At 40.6% G+C, this 18,567-nt stretch overlaps 1 protein-coding gene across 3 annotated transcripts in view; it reads left to right on the forward strand.

Moving 5' to 3' along the window:
• The window catches only part of SLC1A7 (solute carrier family 1 member 7), a 51,633-nt gene that overhangs the window by 13,153 nt on the left and 19,913 nt on the right, over window positions 1–18,567 (forward strand). For all 3 annotated transcript variants that reach the window (XM_019291845.2, XM_019291844.3, XM_010408817.4), the window contains exons 3-5: window positions 3,780–3,995; window positions 15,220–15,262; window positions 16,029–16,248. In XM_019291845.2, coding sequence (XP_019147390.1) covers window positions 3,780–3,995; window positions 15,220–15,262; window positions 16,029–16,248 — 479 coding nt within the window. The remainder of the gene's footprint in view (window positions 1–3,779; window positions 3,996–15,219; window positions 15,263–16,028; window positions 16,249–18,567) is intronic.

Here is an 18,567-nt window from a genome sequence, read left to right on the forward strand (position 1 = left end):
AAAGAATTCCCTTCTTTACATCAAAAATTCTGTATTAGTTTTGGGGGTTTTACACAGATTTCCTTCAAAGCAGACATGAAACTTAGTACTCGATTCTTTGGTTTGTACAATTACAAATACTTTAAACAATGTAGAAACTGACTTTACCTTTTTAATTAGTCACATATAATTCCTAAAATTGAAGATGTCTTCCCCTTCCCTTTAGGCTTGACAGGTCTTTTTCTATACAAGCTAAGAAATGGTCTCTGAACATTAAATTACAATTTGAGGGATTTTTTTTCCCAGACTGATTAAAGGAGTGAGATGCACAGTAGTTATTTAGAAAAGCTGCAGATTGTATTTTATTGTCTTAATCCTGTTTTATCCATTTGGCAATCATTAAAACATGTTATGGAAACTACACATGAATCATATGTGTGGGAGCTACTTAGCTGCACAGTATCTCAAATGATTTTAATCTATGAATCAAATATCTACCCTCTTATTTCAAGGCCAACCAGATTCTGAGGTTTGACAAGAATTAAAGGTACACTGTTTTCCATTCCAGTGTGTTTCATGAGAGTCTAGTAGTGGAAGCCATGGGAATAGCTTTGTTCTGGCTTAGAAGAATCTTGGGAAACTCTTAAGGAAGTTTTTATGTAGCCAAGAATGTCTGATGAAAATTAGACTTAAAGGGAAGCCCTGAGCATAACACAGTGATCTTAGTTTAAATTAGCTGGAAGCTTATTCCTCCTGGCCTTCCTGCTCCCTAGGAAGTAAGAAGAGTACTTTTTCTTGTCATCCTTTGGCTACATTGTGTGAATGTTAGAACTCTAGAGATCAACAGTAAAAAGCTCCTGTGATATATTGTGTATTACTTGCTTTGCACAATAACTGTGATAACCAATATGTCTATTAATCTTTGTGTCTTTTGTCCTGTTCCTTCTGACATCAAACATATGCAGTGAAACAAAAAATAGTGAATGAGTGATTACTGTCTCGTTCTAGTTGCAGGCATTTCTTTCTGAAATGATTCTGAGCTATTGCCTAAAATGACATGACCAACGAAACTCCCCAGTCTTTGGAGAACTGGTTCCAGTGGTCCCTTCCTAAAACTGAGCACTGCAGGCCATGGAGAATATAGGGCTTTATCTGAGCCCAGACCTCTGTTCATGCTTCTGTCACATCACAGTTACCCCACTGCACCTTCATAATTAATTACTTTTGAGGACTTTCTTATCACAGCATGAACTGAGCATGACTTTATCTGGTGACAGGATAATCTCATTACAGATGATGATCTTTAGTTAATGAATATCCCCAAGACATAGAAATCTCATTATTAGCCCCCTCAGGATTTGTCACCTATGAGCCAAGGTGAGATTAGATTCCAGGTGAACAACATCCTCCCAAATCCTAAGGCCCTGCATCTTGAGGCTGAGGTAACAACCCTAAAGTCACTTGAACCACTGGACATATTTAATTAGGATTTTTCTCCCTAAGTACTTCGGGAAATACTTCTCAGGTGAGTGGTCAAGACAAGTCCTCATCCCTCTGTTGTTCTGTAGAACAAACACGGCACAGAGGCATCAAGGACAACAGGAACAGTGTGGCTTCACCACGCTGACAGTGGCTCCAGGGCAATACCAGGGAGGGAAGGGAAGTGAACTCTCTGTCTCCTTGGTAGTGCCTTATCCATCTCCTTTGCAGTGCCCTCTCCAAGGAATTGCTCTGCCTACAGGTTACAGCTCTGCTGCTCAACAGTCAGGCCTTCACACCACTGGTATCATTGCCGTGCATATATAAAAAACCCTGAAAATTGTTACCATGAAAAACGTCCAGCTAGTTAAAAATCAACCTGATTTTAATTTTTCTTTCTTTTTTTTCTTCCCCCTTGGGAATGTGGGGGTGGAACAGTGCTGTAGTCTAGTACAATACAGGTATCCACTCTCTGCAGCAATGAGCTGTCAAACTGGCTCAGTGCCCTGTGGAACCTCAGCCCGAGAGAAGAGTTCACTCCTAGAAATCTAATAGCAACATAGGGGTTTTTTAACAGAAAACTGTCACATTAATTTGAGATAAAAGTATTTATCTTAACTGTTTTATAAAAAATATGTTTTAGAATATCTACTCTTCTGCATGGACTCATCCAAGGGAAATGTCAAGAAACAAAGTAGCATTCCTGCTACTGTATTTTCAATATGCAGTGCTGTGTTTGTACACAGTGCTTTGCAGACACACAGAAAGGTGGGATTTTTATCAAATCCAATGATAAATAACAGCAAAGAACAATGGTTATATGAGTGAGTTACTCAGATGCTCATTTTCTAAATTATCCAAACTCCAGTACAGCCTTGCTCCTATAGTGTTAACAAAACCCTGCTAGATGAGAGATTGGCAATGCAGAAAAGCAATACATTTTCTTAATTAATCTAGTGGATAGCAGGAACCTGAACACTAAATCCACCCATTTGATTTCATTAAATCTACTATAAAGGTTAAGCTGCACTTTAGCATTGGCTCTAGACAACCTCTCTCAGCAGAGTGAGGTTAAGGATATCTCTTTCAAGGAGGTGCAGCTTCGAAAATGTTTATGAGAACAGGCCTGATAAACAGGTCTGTTTTGATGAGAAAGCTGGACACACCAAATAGTAAATGTGGTATTTTAACAGGTACTTTTCCTGAGATGCATGCTTTGGAGAGTTCACAGAGAATTATCCAAAGTTAAATCTCAGTTTAAAGTCCTGAACAACACTGCTGTCAGGGGAAAGCCAAATATCAGACTCGGGTTGCTTGGAAACTGCATCAGGGTCTATGTCAGAGCAGCCTGAAGCAACTTCAGGAGCCAAAGAGTGCCCTGTCTTATTTGGCTGTAAAAGAGGGTCAGTGGGAGCTAGATCTCATGGTAGAGAGTTGTATGGCTTGGCACTGGGAAACTGTACAAGCAAGAGGATGGACACTGCTCATGCTCTGGCAGTGCTGGACAGGGAGCTGAAGAGGAAAGATCCTGATGGGTCCCTTCCAACTCAGCATATTCTATGATTGTATTACTCCATTATTCTCTGATTCTATGAAAAGGCTGAAGTGATCACAGCATGTTCTTTGCTCCCAGCTGGGCAGCCACACTTCCCATGGAGGTGTTTCCTCTGCATCCCATCCACTGTTTTCACTGAGACTGGAAGCACACTGAATTACAGTCTGCTCCCAATGTGCCCCCTGGTAAAGCAAAAATAAATTGTGCTTTAAATTGATTTAGAAAAGAAAAAAAGTTACTCTTTTAGGTAAAGAAAGGAATATATGACAAAATTGCCCCTTAATGTTTTTAATTTCAAAATTGTGTCCCTATTTCACATGAGAAGGGGTGAGGGGGTTGATTAGATTTTCTTCAGAGGCCCATTCAAACCTGAATTATTCTACTATTCTGTAAATTATGTGTAGAGTTTCATACACAGAGTTTTAATAACTATTGCCACTGCTCCTGTGAACTGAGCCATCACATGTGTAACTTGTGTTAAACTGTCACTGGAATTTCAGGGAAGACTCAGTAGGATTCAGTCCCCACATGTGCAGCCTGAGCTTGCAAGTTCCTTCCAGTAACCAGGATTTGACCTGGCAATTGGAAAACACCTCTTCAGACACAGAGACTATAGCTTTAGTGTTACTGGCAAGCTTATAAAAACACTGACATGTAGAACGAGCTGTAAGAGAAGCAGGCAGACTGGAGTAATTCAGAAATTAGGCCTACAGCTGCCTTAACATAATGCAAAAGATAAAATTTGTGTTGTGTTTTCTTCCCCCAGCTTGATGTCTGGGCTTGCAGCCCTGGATGCCAAGACTTCCAGTCGCTTGGGAATCATAACTGTCACTTACTACCTGTGGACAACGTTTGTAGCTGTGATTGTGGGAATAATTATGGTCTCCATTATCCACCCTGGTGGAGCAGCACAGAAGGAGAGCACTGAGGAGGGTGGAAAGCCCATCATGAGCTCTGCAGATGCACTGCTGGACTTAATCCGGTAATGACATTCACTCTTTCTGCTTTCTGAATGCAGCATTTTGTACAGAACTGTGTGAGGAACTGTGGCCTGAGCCTAAGTTCTGAATCTAAGGATATATGTTGTGTTTAAATTGAGAAAAAAGTAGATTTCAGAAGATGATTTTCAAGTTATCGGATGTTTATACTGACAGTTTCTAGTAAAATTTAAATGAATGGCCACCAACTAACAACAATGGAGCAGGTCTTTTATATCCCACAGAATTCCATGTAGCCTGTGGACCTCACCATCAAATCCATTATTAAGGTCAAAGGAGTATTAAAATGTGATGTTAATTTAAATAAGGGTATATGGTTGCAATAGGCAAAACCTTTAATAAAGGGATGAAATACACATTCTTCAGAAAATAATTCTTAAAAGTGCTGTTAGTACTGTTCATACCAATTTGCAGATAAAGGACATGGTTAGAAAGACCAATATTGTGTATTTTTTATTCTGCTTTATGGCTTTTCCGTATTTGTTTTACTTTGTTTGGCAAAAGACACAGCTGTTCTTTTAGAGCAGCATTAGGGCACTGCTGGAATTTGATAGCCTTGCCTGAAATCCCTCTCTGTCCCAGCATTTCAGGTGCTAGTGGGATTAGTTTCTTGACTGAACTTATTCTGTGCCTCGGATTTATTTTGCTCAAGCAGAAAGACCAAGTTTTGCCTTTGTTTGGTAGTTCCTCAAGTTGCTGATCTCATACTACACCAGGCAAGGGCTTTCAGGCCAAATGTGTATCTGTACCACAAAGAATTCTCTTTGGAGTTCAACTTACTGAAATCAAAAACATTGCACAGTTTGTCTTTCAAAAACCCAAATTCCTGACCCTGACAGCATGTCAGCACACAAAGTACTTCAATTAGACTTATTTGGACTTGAAATCAGAAGGAACTGGGAGGAGAAGCTTACAAAAAATCTTTTTTTTCTCCTCCACGTTGTGTTTAGCCAGGTCACTTGTATTTCATCAATGTGTTTGTGAGAATGGGCCAAATTATTTTAGTCATGGAGCAGCAGCAGAGAACACTCTCTTTTGTAGCTTTTCACAAAACCACTGTCTTCATGTGCATTGGGAAGATACTCATCTGTATCTCCCCAGTGACTTTGCCATGATGTATGGATGTGCAGTGGAATTCCCATATCCATTTGTGACATCAGGTCAAGTCACATTATTCTGTTCCTGCTGCACAAAGGACTGTAATTCCTACACCAAGAGTGAATTACAGGAGCTTTGAATCCCTCAGTATGACAGAGTAAGAAGTAAAGAGAATAAGAAGTAAAAGAGAATCTAAGAAAAATATGACCTTAATGATTGTCTTCATAGTGGCAGGGTTTCATTTCTAGCATGCTGAGCTGCTTCTAAGGCCTCAGTCTTAGACAAGTAAAGGCACAGTGGGACATGGGATGCAGTGTTACACCCAAACTGACCTTACAGCTCTGTCTGGGAAGGGTCTCCCTCGCTACAGGTTCCCATCCCTTTTCTTACAGAAGCCTAGGTGCCTTTAGAGGCTCAGAGTAAGCTTGTCATGGAGATGAGTCAGATGGAAAGTAAATTGGGGTTTAAAATCGAAATTCAGTTCTGTACTATTGTGTTTGCATAAAATGACAGAATGTGTGACTGGAAGCCAAGATCTGAGTTACAATCTCATCTCTTCACCTCTGTCTGGCTACTCCCTGTACACCAGGGGTGTCATGGTAAGGTTTGGGAACACTTTATTCCACTAAGCCTCACTGCAGGTAAAAAAACATGTCCTGAACTAAACATCTGCAAGTATCTTCTATAATTTCACTTTCCACAAATATTTACCAGAGCAAGTCATAATAGCTTGTGTGCACATTTCAGGTATTCAAGTTTCCAAACAGCCATGTGCTTCTAGTCTGCAAAACCTTACATTCTTCACTGGTTTGGGCAGGTGTCAACAATGACAAGATCAACAAGCCCCTGTCATTGCCAAAGGTTAAAAAGAGAGAATAAAGCTCAGTCTTCTTTTGCTGTGCTAAGCAGCATGCACAGCTGCAATCTTTCTACCCCAAGAGCACAAATTGATGGTTTTTATTCCTCTGCTACAGAAATAACTGCACTTACTAAATAAATAAATAAATAATAACAACAAAACTGTGGGGAATGGGCTTTCAGCCTAGGCAAACACTATGGGTGAAATTCTGGCTCTGCTGCAGTCAGTTGCAAGACTCTTAAATATCTGTGTGGAAGTCTGGATTAAATGTAATGATGTACCCGCTGGTTTGAGCTAGCAAAGCTGATCCTTTAGCTCAATGATAAATCACTTCCATTCACAGCTGGAGACCATCTTTTACGGCCCAGATTGGCTTATCTTCTCAATTCATTAATTTCCTCTCCATTTATCAATTGCATATGTGCCCAGAAGTTTACACAGGAAACATCTGGTATTCTGCAAATGAAGAATGCTAAATGTACAAGTGGAGAGATGATATATGTGACATTATTGTCAGGTTTATTTTGAAAGCATAAATTTTGGCATGGTGATACATGTATTCAGCCTCATTGATTCCAGATTTGAAGCCACTTTGAAATGATGAAAAACATTATTATTTCTTGTGATGTTATATATGACATTGTCAAGTCTAGAATCTTTGACAGGAAGGATGTTGCTAGAAATTGAATGTCTTGAATTTTTGTGTGAGGTTTTTGCTTTTAGAAGTGGTGTTAATTAGAAATTAAAGAACATACTGGATCAGCAAGAAATGAAACCAAAAACTGTTGCAGACCCTTGTCGTTATTCTAAACACTTGCAATGCTAATCAATAACTCCATTATTATTATTTTGCATTATTTCTTAGATGGTGTTTCCCCTGTATATTTGTCTGTTATGTAGAAAAAACCAACCAACCAACCAAAAAACCCCAAACAGGAATGACTTGATGAGAAGATAATAGTGACACTGTGCGGCATAATTCTGAAATGGCTCTAAACCTCACATCAGCCAGGAAATCCATAATCTCATCAACATTCTGAATTTCATGCCTCAAAAATTGCATCCACAGTTCAAACCTTTTTTTTTTTTTTTTTGCCACTCTAAACAGCAGTACTTGAAAGAATTAATTCCTTTCTAAAGAGAACCCCAGGAGATTGGGGACAAGAATGTTCTGCTGCCTGTGGAAGATGCCCATTTAACCAGGTGGTTCCTGTGCAGGAACCTCCCTTTGCATAACCTACCCCTCTCTATTGGATCTGAACTAAGGACAAGTTCAGGAGGCAGCTGTGAGTCTGAAGCTGTGCAGGAGATGCTGTTCTGAAGATGCTTCTCTCTTTAGCCACCACTTTATTGCTGCATTGAGAGAAATGTACAAAGATGCCCTCATTTTACTCAAGGTTTCTGCTGCAAGCACTGCAAGGCCTATGAAAGTATATTTTCTTCCATTTAAAGCTCTATATAATCCTCAGGCTAAGGATAATGTTGTCTTTAAGCACCTGGTGCTTTATGAGTTTTTATGGATTCATTCTCATGATGTGCAATACTTCTGTGAGGTAGGCAAGGATCATTTTTCTTTCTTACAGCTAGAGAACCAAAACACATGGAAAAGAAATTACCTCATTGGGGGTTGTTCAGAAAATTCTGTGGGGCCAGAAACATATTCCCAGCTCATACAAGACCTGGTAGGGTTCTTGTTCTAGGAAAGTGGCTTTGGAATACCTTAACAGCAAGAGCAGTGAATCAATGAACACCTTCGCCGCCTTCTTCCTGTGGGAATTACTGAAATTAACTTAATACTTTGTCCCCAAAAATAAGACTGACATTTTAGTAGCCTATTATGAGTTAAGAAATTAAGAAAGGCAAGATACCATTTTTTTTAAGTAATTCAAATTTTGAGTGCTTTATTCAAAAGGACAGAAGGGACATATTTACAGGAGTAGTGTTCAGTTTAAAATACTAGGTTTGTTTAATTTTGTAGCCTAAGCACCTGACTAGGAGAATAGCAAATGCCTATAATTTGGGGACAAACATTTGCAAAACTAGTTTTGTGAGCCAGGACCACACTTTTGACATTAGCAGTTAATATTTCCACTACATCTGTTACCTTTGATTTAGAAGGGGAAATTCTGCTGCGACTGAAATCATGCCACCTGCATTTGTCACCAAGGGAAATGAAATTTGGCTTATGAGATAAAACAAACAAGCAAACACCATAAACATTCACATGAGGAAACAAGTCCCAGCCAAACTGGGTTTCCCCTCCTGTTTTATATCAGCCTGACTGCAGATCTGGGCACCAGCAGGTGCAGGGTCCATATACATTGTTAGTTTTTCTCAGGCCTAGCAAGACAGCGTGGCATCATAAACTTACTCAGCTCAAAGCCCCAAATAAACCTATTCAGTGAATGCAGACAGGATCAAATTACACCTTGACCCATGACAAATAAATTTGTACATTTCTGAAGTTTACTGGAAGGAGAAATCAGAGCATTTTACCACTGACTATTCAGGATTGCATCCAATTTAATAGCAGGTACCCTGAAAACCAATTTGGCTTAACCAAGAGAGGCTTTATTTTTATACCATTAAGAGTTAGAAGAGGATATAAACACTGTAGAGGATTTATGTTTTCATGGGAATCCTGAGCACTCTTTAAAATCACTTCCTTTCCCTTTTTTCAAGCTAAGGTCTACATTCTATATTATTGAAATTGTGTTTCTTGAAAATAGGGCAGGAAAAAAACAGTAGCTATTGTAGTTTGGAAAAAGTCCAGGCTGTGCAGAATCAGAAATCACATCTTTAAAAGTTTACAACTGAAGCCTGAATTGTATGTAGACACAGTAAGATATTTAAGGGTGCACTAAATGATCCATTATGATGCACTAAACTATGAAAGAACTTTTAAAAATAACTATGCTGTACATTAATGTGTCTTTTGCCAAAAGCCACTGCATACTATGATGGAAATATTTATCTGTCCCCTATGGCAAAGTACCATTTTTACTCATTTCAGATTGCCAGTGTTCTTTTATCTCACAAAACCAACTTGGTACCAGAACTGTTCTGCACTGGGACCAGGTCTTCGCTTCTGGTTATTTTTTAAGAGTTCAATCTTCACAGGAGCCCTAACCTTAAGTATTTACAAAGGACTCTGAAGCCTCTAAATGTGTGGTCCCTATTTGGCACAAAAGGAATCCAACATGGAAAAAAGATAATTCTGTGATGAAAACCACCCCGAGGAGATGGACTACATAGCAAAATTTGCTCTCTGGTCAGGAGGCAGTCACAGAGGGGGAGGTGCACAGGGGCAGGAATTAAAACTGCACTAGGAAAGCTTCGAACTTGCAGGGGAATATGTTGTCCATCCTCCTGACAATTGGTCTGGACATCTTCTACAAATATATACTTTTTATGGAATAACTTGCCTTGCTGGAACCACAGTGGAAATACATTGGGCCTGTCATGTTACCTTTGATATAATTCAGCCTTTTCAAGATGCTTAAAGCTGTGATGTACTTACTTGTGCTTCCACTCTCAGAAAGCCATAGCCCTGTTAGGGCTGTGTCAGGACCTTTTCTCTCAGAGGAAGCAGGGTAAGAAAGTTCAGATCCCTTACTGGAACTGAAACACCATGCAGCCCTCAGGACAGATAAAAAGTCCACATTTGACAAAATGATTCCACAGTATGGGTTCTGCTCTGATCTTTGAAAAATGTTAAGCAAGACAAAATAACTTAGACCCGATTAGTGATTTTTGCATTCCCTAAGTACTTTTTATCACAATAATGAGGATTTTAGGGCCTCATTAATTCTGCAAAAGCCTTCTTGGGTAGTTTTAGCAGGAGGTAGTATGATTGGTACTGAGTAATGAGATGAGGCACTGGAGGTGACTACTGATGTGCAAGATGGTTTCTCACGTGGCCCCTGCTATAGGTTGTTTATTTGGTCTTCCTGGGTTAAGTTTTGCCTTTGCTTTCAGCTGTGCAAACCCTGCTGGAGCCCCCTGACACCAGCAGGAAGATATTTCAAATGTATGGCTAAGGACAGGATTTGTTGCTCATATGTAACAGTAGTGAGGAGCCTACACAGCTGATGATGAATTCATGCAGAGGACATAAAAAGTGAACAGATTCTTGAGATTAAGGTAATGTCACTGAGAATTACCTCAGCCTATAGTAAATAGGAGCTATGGTGCTGTTCATTCTTGGAAAAACTTGGAAACTTTACAGTTCTCGTGTCAAGCTTTTCAGGCTCTGTTTTTGCTGTCTGTACCCTTGCCATATAGAGTGACAGGGTAAGGTCTCAAACACTTAAATATTAGAATCCTGTCAAATTCCCAGCCTTAAAACAATGTTCTTGCAAGCTCAGCTACGCTAGCTCAAATTTGAGAGCAGAGTGTCCAAAGCTGCTTTATGCCTAGTGCAAATATAGGCCAATAAATATTATGAGGACACATATGTAGCAAAACCCCCAGTCTGGTGGCTTTAATTCCACAGCGTGGGAGACTGCAGCCAGACTGTCTGGTGTGGCAGGGATTAGGTGCTGATAACATCAAAGTCTGAGAGCAAAACCAGATTGGGGCTGCAGAGCACAGAGTGTGCCAGAGAGAAGGGGTGTTCTGAGTCAAGGAAACAACATCTGCTGTACCTGTGGCTGTCCTGCACTAGAGCCGCTGGCCTCATTTCTGACTGAGAGGATCTGCAAAAGCTGAATGGTTTGAGTTAATGATGCTGTAGTCAGGACTCAGGATGAGTATTTCAGATATTCAGTAGCCTTACTGAAACCAGAATCTGGCCTGTTATTTCTAACAGAAGTTATCCAGGAGATGTCAAACAAGCTGTCCCAGTAGCTGCAGGCTCATGTTCTCTGGACAGTTCAGTTAACAGCATCACAGCGACACAGTTTAACAGCACTGCTCTTTGTGTCACTACCGTGGTTCTCAGAGCCAACCACCTTCCGAAGAGACAAGAGGGCTCCCACATCCTGGGGGCAGAATGGCTTCCTAACACAATTCAGCTTCCTATAGCAGCTGAAATTAGGGGAGAAAAAACAATCAACTGTGTTAATTCATAGGTCAGTTGCTGGGAGACAATAGGGAAGGGAAGAGGACCTTCCACTTTTGGCAAGATGCTAATTTGTCCTGTGTCTAAGGGGAAGCTGCACCCTCACACCTGCTGCTCACACCAGGTGCTGCCTGCACTTGATACAAATCTTTAGGATTTTCTCAAAATCCATGACTACCAAATTACAGAACACATGTTGCCGTAGTTGTCTTGTATTACATATACATACATGTTCCTAACTCATACATCTGAATCCTCTTATCCCATGCAGAATTAGGGAAGGGCTCCAAAATTTGCTTGTAGAATGCAGCAGCCTGTGCATCACAGCAGGCCATAGTCAAAGATGGTGATTAGTAGGTCACCTGTGTGTAGGTGCTGCTGTCACAGCAAATGCAGGCCAGGCCCGCTGTGCCAGCTGGGGCTCAGTAGCTCAGGTCTGTTAGAAAGTTCATCGAGCTGATATTGAAGTTTCGTGTACATTCACCATTTTAGCCTCAGCGGAATACTCCTGCTCTATCTGGCAGAGTTCCTGAGGCAGACGATGCTCTGGGAAATGTTATTCCTCAGGGCAGGCAGTATTTAGCGTTAATTTTTTATGTAACAAAGAAAGCCTACGTCTCAATTTCTGTTTTACAACTATATCCTTGTCTCAGACATAAATTTATGTATGTTTTAAACCAGACTCAGTCACTGTTATGCAGTAGATTTATTTCCCTACTCTTCTGTGAAATTATTTCTGCTAGGAATGCTGAACTGCACCACTGAGGTTAGAGACAATATTGCTTGTGCTAGAGAAATGAATCTCAGATCACGTTAAGTTTCCTGCACTATTATTTTGTGACCTGTGTCTTGCAAGCAATCTGAAAGCAATGCTGGAACTTGAGAAGTATTTTATCTGCTTGGCTCTCTTAACTGAACAAACACAACAGTATTTATAGGTGCTGACAGCAATGATGAGCTCAGTTTGAATCACTGCTTCGTAAGTGCTGGCAGTGTCTTTAATTCAGTGTACATCAGTGATAAACACAGGGCCTGTTCTGAGTAGAGACACAGCCTCGCTTTATGATCCTGGCACCAGATCCATGTGGGTACATCTGGATCTCATCCACAGCTGCAGTAAAGCTCGTAGAGATCCACAGGGGGCAATCTGGGTGCTTGGAACAGAGGTGGGCAGAGATGGACAGGCTACAACACCCTGCCATTAATTTTGTTGTATATTTGGGCAAACGCACATGTCTGGATTTTGAGCCAGACTGAAGCTCCCTCTCCATAGCATTCCCCAGGGCTCAGGCTTGGTGGGCAGGAGGTCCAAAGGGGGCCTGCCCCAAGGCACCTGTGAGGATCCAGCCAGCCCTCCCCATCCCAGTTCCATACTAAAAAGTCAAATCCTCTCACTTCAGTCTCTTGTTCTGAACCACTCCCAGGAGATCCTTGCTTTATAAACATCCAGCTCATGGCTGGAAATATCAATGTGTAGCAGAACATCCCCCTCAAGCAAGAAGTGCTTCTGAAAGAGGCCTGACAGAACCCAGAAACCCTCCCAGTCACCTCCCATCTCTAGCAGTTTGATTCTTTCTTCTCATTATTTGTTTTTAGTCCATTAAAGTTCTCATCCACCAATTGCTCTCTTAAATGTTTTTAATTAACAAAAGTTAATTTTGGCTAATACTGGATTTTCTCAATCCAAGTAAACCAGCTTAAAATAAAAAATAAGCCGAGGCTCTGGCAAACACATTCAGGTCAGCCTTTCACCGGATAAATTGTGTAACTTTGGTAAGGCTAGTCTCAAAGACTGGATCACAGTGCATAATATATTAAAAAATATTGGGAGAATTCCAGCATCTAGTATTAAGTGGGTAGTTGTAATTCCTGCAGGATAAAGAATGATAAAGAAACAAAATGCTTTAATCCTCTACAAATTTGTCTAATATTTAATCTAGCTACTAACCATATGATATTTCCTTTCTCGAGCAGTCTTAATTGTTCTTAATTCTACTAATTAGGACTATGAGGGAGAAAGTGGAAATCATCAGCAATTTAAAAAGCTGTGTAAAGCCACAGCTCATACATGAGGTGCATATTCAGAGCTGTGCTGGAATCTCCATGTGGATCTGTGCTTTCAGAATATTTCCCATTCACACAGCAGGTCAGAGCACAACTGAGCACTCCTGTAGCACCTTTCAGCCCAGCATCTCAAATCACAAAACAAAGACAATTTAATATTAATGAAGCCTTGAACAACCTGGAAGCAGAATTACCTTATGAGGCGTAATAAAGCAGTAACCATCTTTACTCTCCAGTGCTTCCCCCTCCTATAAACATCCTCTCCATCTTCCCAGGCCCAGCTCCATCCAGCTGTTCCTCAGTTAGTTCCCCATGTCAGCCAAGCCCCAGGGCTCAGGCAGAAAGTTGTGCCTGCACCTGATAGGGGAAGGATGCACAGCTGTCTCTTGTCTGTGTCTTGCTTTGGCTACACATTTGATATTTGAACCAGAGAATCAGCAGCTTTGTGGACAGTTTGCAGAGACAACCTGATGCCTTTATGAGACTTGCCTGCTCTCAAGCAGCAGGCCAACAAACCCCTCTCATGTTCAGTCTTCCATTTCAATCATTACACAGTACTACTATCATTTAATTAAAATTTTTCTCACACAGTTCTCTCTAAAAACTGTAATTAATTACCTCTTTGTAGCAATTGCTCTCTGTGCTTGATGCTACTGATGCAGAATCTACCTCATACTTTTAAGTGTGACCATCATGTCATATTATGATCACTTAAAATAGAAAAAAAATCGTGTTTTCTTAGCCAGTGCTGCACAGTGACTCCCTCAGCAGCAAGTATATGCTGCTGCAGAGAGGAAAGCAGCTCTGAACAATGTCTCTGTTCAGCATGCATTTAACTGTCCATGCACACAGAAATTCTCTTTCAAATGAGAATAGGCTTTTCACATGTATTTAAGTGTTAACCTGTCTTGGGGTTTAAGCAGGACTTTGAATTAAAAGTCATTTTGTTGGAGAATTCAGGAGTTTCTCTTTGCATAGATATATGTATATGAAAGGAGATAATTGGGTCATAGACTCTCACTGTCTTCTGCCCCAAGGTTCAGAAGCTTAGGGTTGAAAATAAATCACTCCTGAACATGATCCTATTAGAATCACCACACAAATCTTGATTCCCAAATGCTGCATAGAAATGTATGACTTTTTAGCTATTTTTTCCCAGTAATACTATGATTCCTCTTTGAAGCCTGTAGAGGGTGTGCTCTCCATTTCAAATTAGGATTGAATGTCTTTCTGCAAAGCAGTATCTAGCTCAAACTGAAGCTATAAATTAGCTCCAGGTATAATTGTGTGAAATGTTACAGACTGAGATACACAGCAAGTCATAAAAGGTGACAAAAAGAGTCCCTTTTGGAATTAAAAATCTATTGGTTTCCCTGCAATCTCCATGTTTGGTCATTGTCTTCCTCTGTAGCTCAGCTGTGAGCAAAGATGAAGCCATTGGCTTCATTCAGGTTCTTGTTCTGAAGCCTCAGAACTGTATCAAAATAAAATTTAGCACAGACCGTACAGCTCTAACCTCAACTCTTTTAATCAGGAATGAGATCCTCTTTTTGGAAAGCATATTGTTCTTGACCAAACCACTGCAAAGTCTACATCACTTGCAATTTTAGTGATGAAAATATATCGGGGGTACTACAGTTTATGAATTAGCACAGGGTACTTAGAAGTCCCACAGTAGATTACAGCACCCAGGGGTCTCAGGAATACATCCCTGACTGTCTTGAACAGCTCATTATCTAAGTAGGGAAGACAAAATATGGAATAAAAGAACATTCATCCCCTCAGTCAACAGATGGGGAAGGGAATCCCAGCAATTATGTCGCCCCAGTTACAACGTGGAGACTGTGGCAGAGCCAAAATCTGCAGCCAGAGCTCCTGGGTCTCACCTCAGGTGTTTGGAAGCAAGTCCCAAAACTTTAGTTCCAAGGAGCTGTCTCTCTGTTGAGCCGTGCTCAGCCAGGCACAGCTGTATGGCAGAGTGGGAGAGAGTGGCATCCTCTGCACCTGCCCACCCCCTGCTCTCCAGGAGGGCATAGAACCGATTTATCATGGGAGACCCAACACACAGCAAAAAGAAGTTGGTTTCAGTTCCATAGAAATTATTCTTCTATTTGTTCATTTTTAGGAACATGTTTCCAGCCAATCTTGTTGAGGCCACATTCAAGCAGGTAAGTGGCTATGTTCCTTTTACTGATGAAAGACATAAGCCAGCATTATGTGAAACATGTTTCTTTGTAAAACACAACCCAGATACAGACATGGCATATGACTTCAGACACTGTTAGTACCTTCAGCATTTAGGAATTAATGAGTCCCATTCCATTAGCCTCAGCAGCCATGGTATCTGAAGACAAAACAGAGATAAAGTGCTCTCTAGTGTGACTAGAGAATAGATATGCACTCCTGTGTCAGCTCCACATCCACCTGAGGAGAGTTGGAATATGTTTAAGAGCACCCTGCAACACCACACAAAGGAAGAACAGAATACTATTTTCAGTTAAAGCAACAAAATAATGTATTGGGGAAGAATCTAATTACTCATTTTGGAATTTGGCAAGAAAAGCTCACCTAAAAGTTCTGAGTGAGCAAGAGGCATGGCTGTATTTATTTCACCCGGGGGAATATTTCATGGGAACCTCACAAAGAGAAGGGCACTCAGAACCTCTAGGGAGTCATTCCTAATTATGTCTTACAGGAAAGTAGCTCTGTGAGGAGGCAAAGTGTTTGCTGCACCAAACTCTGGTTTTGTTATGCTTTTCAAAAAATTCAACTGTTTTTACAGATTTTAGCAGACAGGGACAGGAGTGTTCATTCTCTTTTTCATGCCTCTCCCTTCAACACGCAGCATTGTTGAAACAGAGCACTTAGGAGGTCTCATTAAACTATTAATTCCTGCTGGGAGATTGTAATAAAAACTACTTCGTTTTCTTTCAGTATCGCACCAGGAGTATTCCCATCATTAAATCTAACAAAGCATCATCTGAAAGCACTACTCGTCGCATTATAATATATGGAGTCCAGGATGAGAATGGATCTAATGTCCAGAATTTTGCCTTGGATATCACTCCCCCTCCTGAAGTGATTTACAAATCAGAGCCAGGCACTAGTGATGGCATGAATGTACTTGGGATTGTGATATTCTCTGCTACGATGGGTAGGTTTGAGACATGTTTGGTTTGTAATAATCCAAGTGTCCATTTAAGAGAAAAGGATTGGGGTTGGGTTGCTTGGTTTCTTGATTCAGCTTTTTTAACTGCTTCTATCTAAACTTTGTGGGGGAAAAGGCAAGACTGTTACAGAGCTGTTCTCCCACCCTTTTGAAGATAAATTTTGAAAATCCTTGATGACTTTTTTTCCATGGAGTTGTGTTTTCTGTGCATTCACTTGCAATCTTTTTCATATTTTTTTTGTCAATTATTTTGAGCTTTATTTAGGAACCATTTTTTGCTGCCTGTTAGACACACTAACACAGTGTGCTCAGAGGAGGGAGGAATCACCACCAGATCAGATCCATGGCCCCTCTACAAGTATTCCAACCCATATTGGTTTATGAGCTTTAGATCTGTGGATCTTCCTTTTTTGATTGAAACGTCTCAATTTTATTTTTCTATCCTGCAATGAAGATAGTTATATACCACCTAGTAGCTTGTCCCAGTAAGAGCTTCTGTCTGGCTTATTTATTTAGTTTAACTTGCTGGAGGAACTCATTGGTGCCATGTGTGTTATACTATGTTTGTGGATTTGTGGATTTGAAAGAAGAAATTTAAACAAACATTTCCTAGTTAATCATAAAGTTCTGATGATTTTTATAAGAAAATGCTGATCAAATTTTCCTTATGTTAATTTATTCTTGGAAGTTAATCTGGTCAGCAAAAGTAGTTCCATAAAACATCTTTGACTGTATTTATTATATTATGGTTCATACCAGCACAAGGGGTCAAGATTCAAACCTGGAATTAATGGATTTGTCTCTGTTTTATTAGTTTCTCCAGTGAGTGGCATTCCATGTACAACCTTGCTGGAAACTGGCTCTCTCCCAGTTTGTAGTATTTTACAGTCCATTTCCAAAGTAAAATGTGACTGCAAACACTATTCCAGTCAAAACGTACTGGATATGAATGAATTAATTACATGTACTTATTAGGACCAAGGGCAATTTTCTGCTTCTGAGAACAGAAGATTATTCATTGTCTTCCCAGAACTGAATGAATGACTTTTACCAAGCCCCTCAGAATTGCTGGCCTGGGGCTCAGGAGGTGGAAACTGAGAGCTGATTTCTTCCTGGCTGATGTACAGAAAACAGTACCAGGACTGTCACCCACAGCGTGGCTGCTGGGTCACCTATGGCTGTATCAGCCACAAAAAAACCTGAGACACCAAACCCTAAATAACTGTGATCACCAGGGACTATTTCAGGCTTTTGTTTTGAACAAAGGATGCAGCCAAGCATTTATCACTGTCTTCAGCCTTCTGTACCACCCTGCCGCCCCCAAAATGGAAGCACTGAAACAGAAGACATATGGTCTCAAACCCTATGAAAGAAGAGCAGCCTTCCAAAGTTTTTATTTATTAAAATTGTAGAGACGTTGGTGCTTTGCAACAGTTTTGCTGAGCTTTATTTGCTCAAAGGTCTTTCTACATCAGAGAAAAACAGCAGTAGGGTGGGTATGAGTTATTACAGGTTCCTTAAGGCCCATCAACACCATAATGGCATAAAGGAACAATAATTAAATTTAGATTTGAGCTAATTGTCTTTCCATGAAGCAGGAGGCTAGTTGCTTAGTATGCTCAGTCCAGGAATACATCCTGGGTGTCAACGACTGGACTTCTTTGCCAGGCATGCATTAGAATGGGCAATATTGGACAGGCAGAGTGTAAAGCCTTCGTGCTGGCTCAGCTGGGAGTAGCTACACTGCCTCTCCTCACAGTGTGCAGGAGTTTCTGCTAGAGATGGTAACAGTGGCAAAGAACTTGAGACATTGGACCTTTTTTTCTTAGAGGAGCACAAATTATTTATTCATTACAAGGAAAATGTTTGCATCAAAACGGACCTTGGTACATCAGGGCTGCAGACCGGAGGCCCCAGTCCTGCCCACTCCCCTGCCTGTCCCCACCAACACACACATGCCTAGGTAGGACAGTGTTTTAAGGAGAAAGTTGCAGTTGTTCCTGCAAAATTAAAAAGAAGACATTTCATCTTTTTGGAATTATGCAGATTTAGAAGACAAGACTCTTGTGAAACAGCCACTGACCAGGCTAGAAGAGCTGAACTATAGTTAATGTCCTATTACCAAAGATGAGCAACATGCTTAATGAAAGTGCTGTCTTCTGACCTAGAAGTTATGGCTTAGATGAGTATTAACAGGCTCACAAACTGACATCTTGAGTGCACTGCTATTGTGAAATCCCTGGATAAGGCAGCTAAAAGCCTCCCTCCCTGCCTCAGCAGGGGATTGGCCCTGGAAGTGGTGCT

This window comes from Corvus cornix, chromosome 8, assembly GCF_000738735.6.
Source record: "Corvus cornix cornix isolate S_Up_H32 chromosome 8, ASM73873v5, whole genome shotgun sequence".
NCBI classification, from domain to species: Eukaryota; Metazoa; Chordata; class Aves; order Passeriformes; family Corvidae; genus Corvus; species Corvus cornix.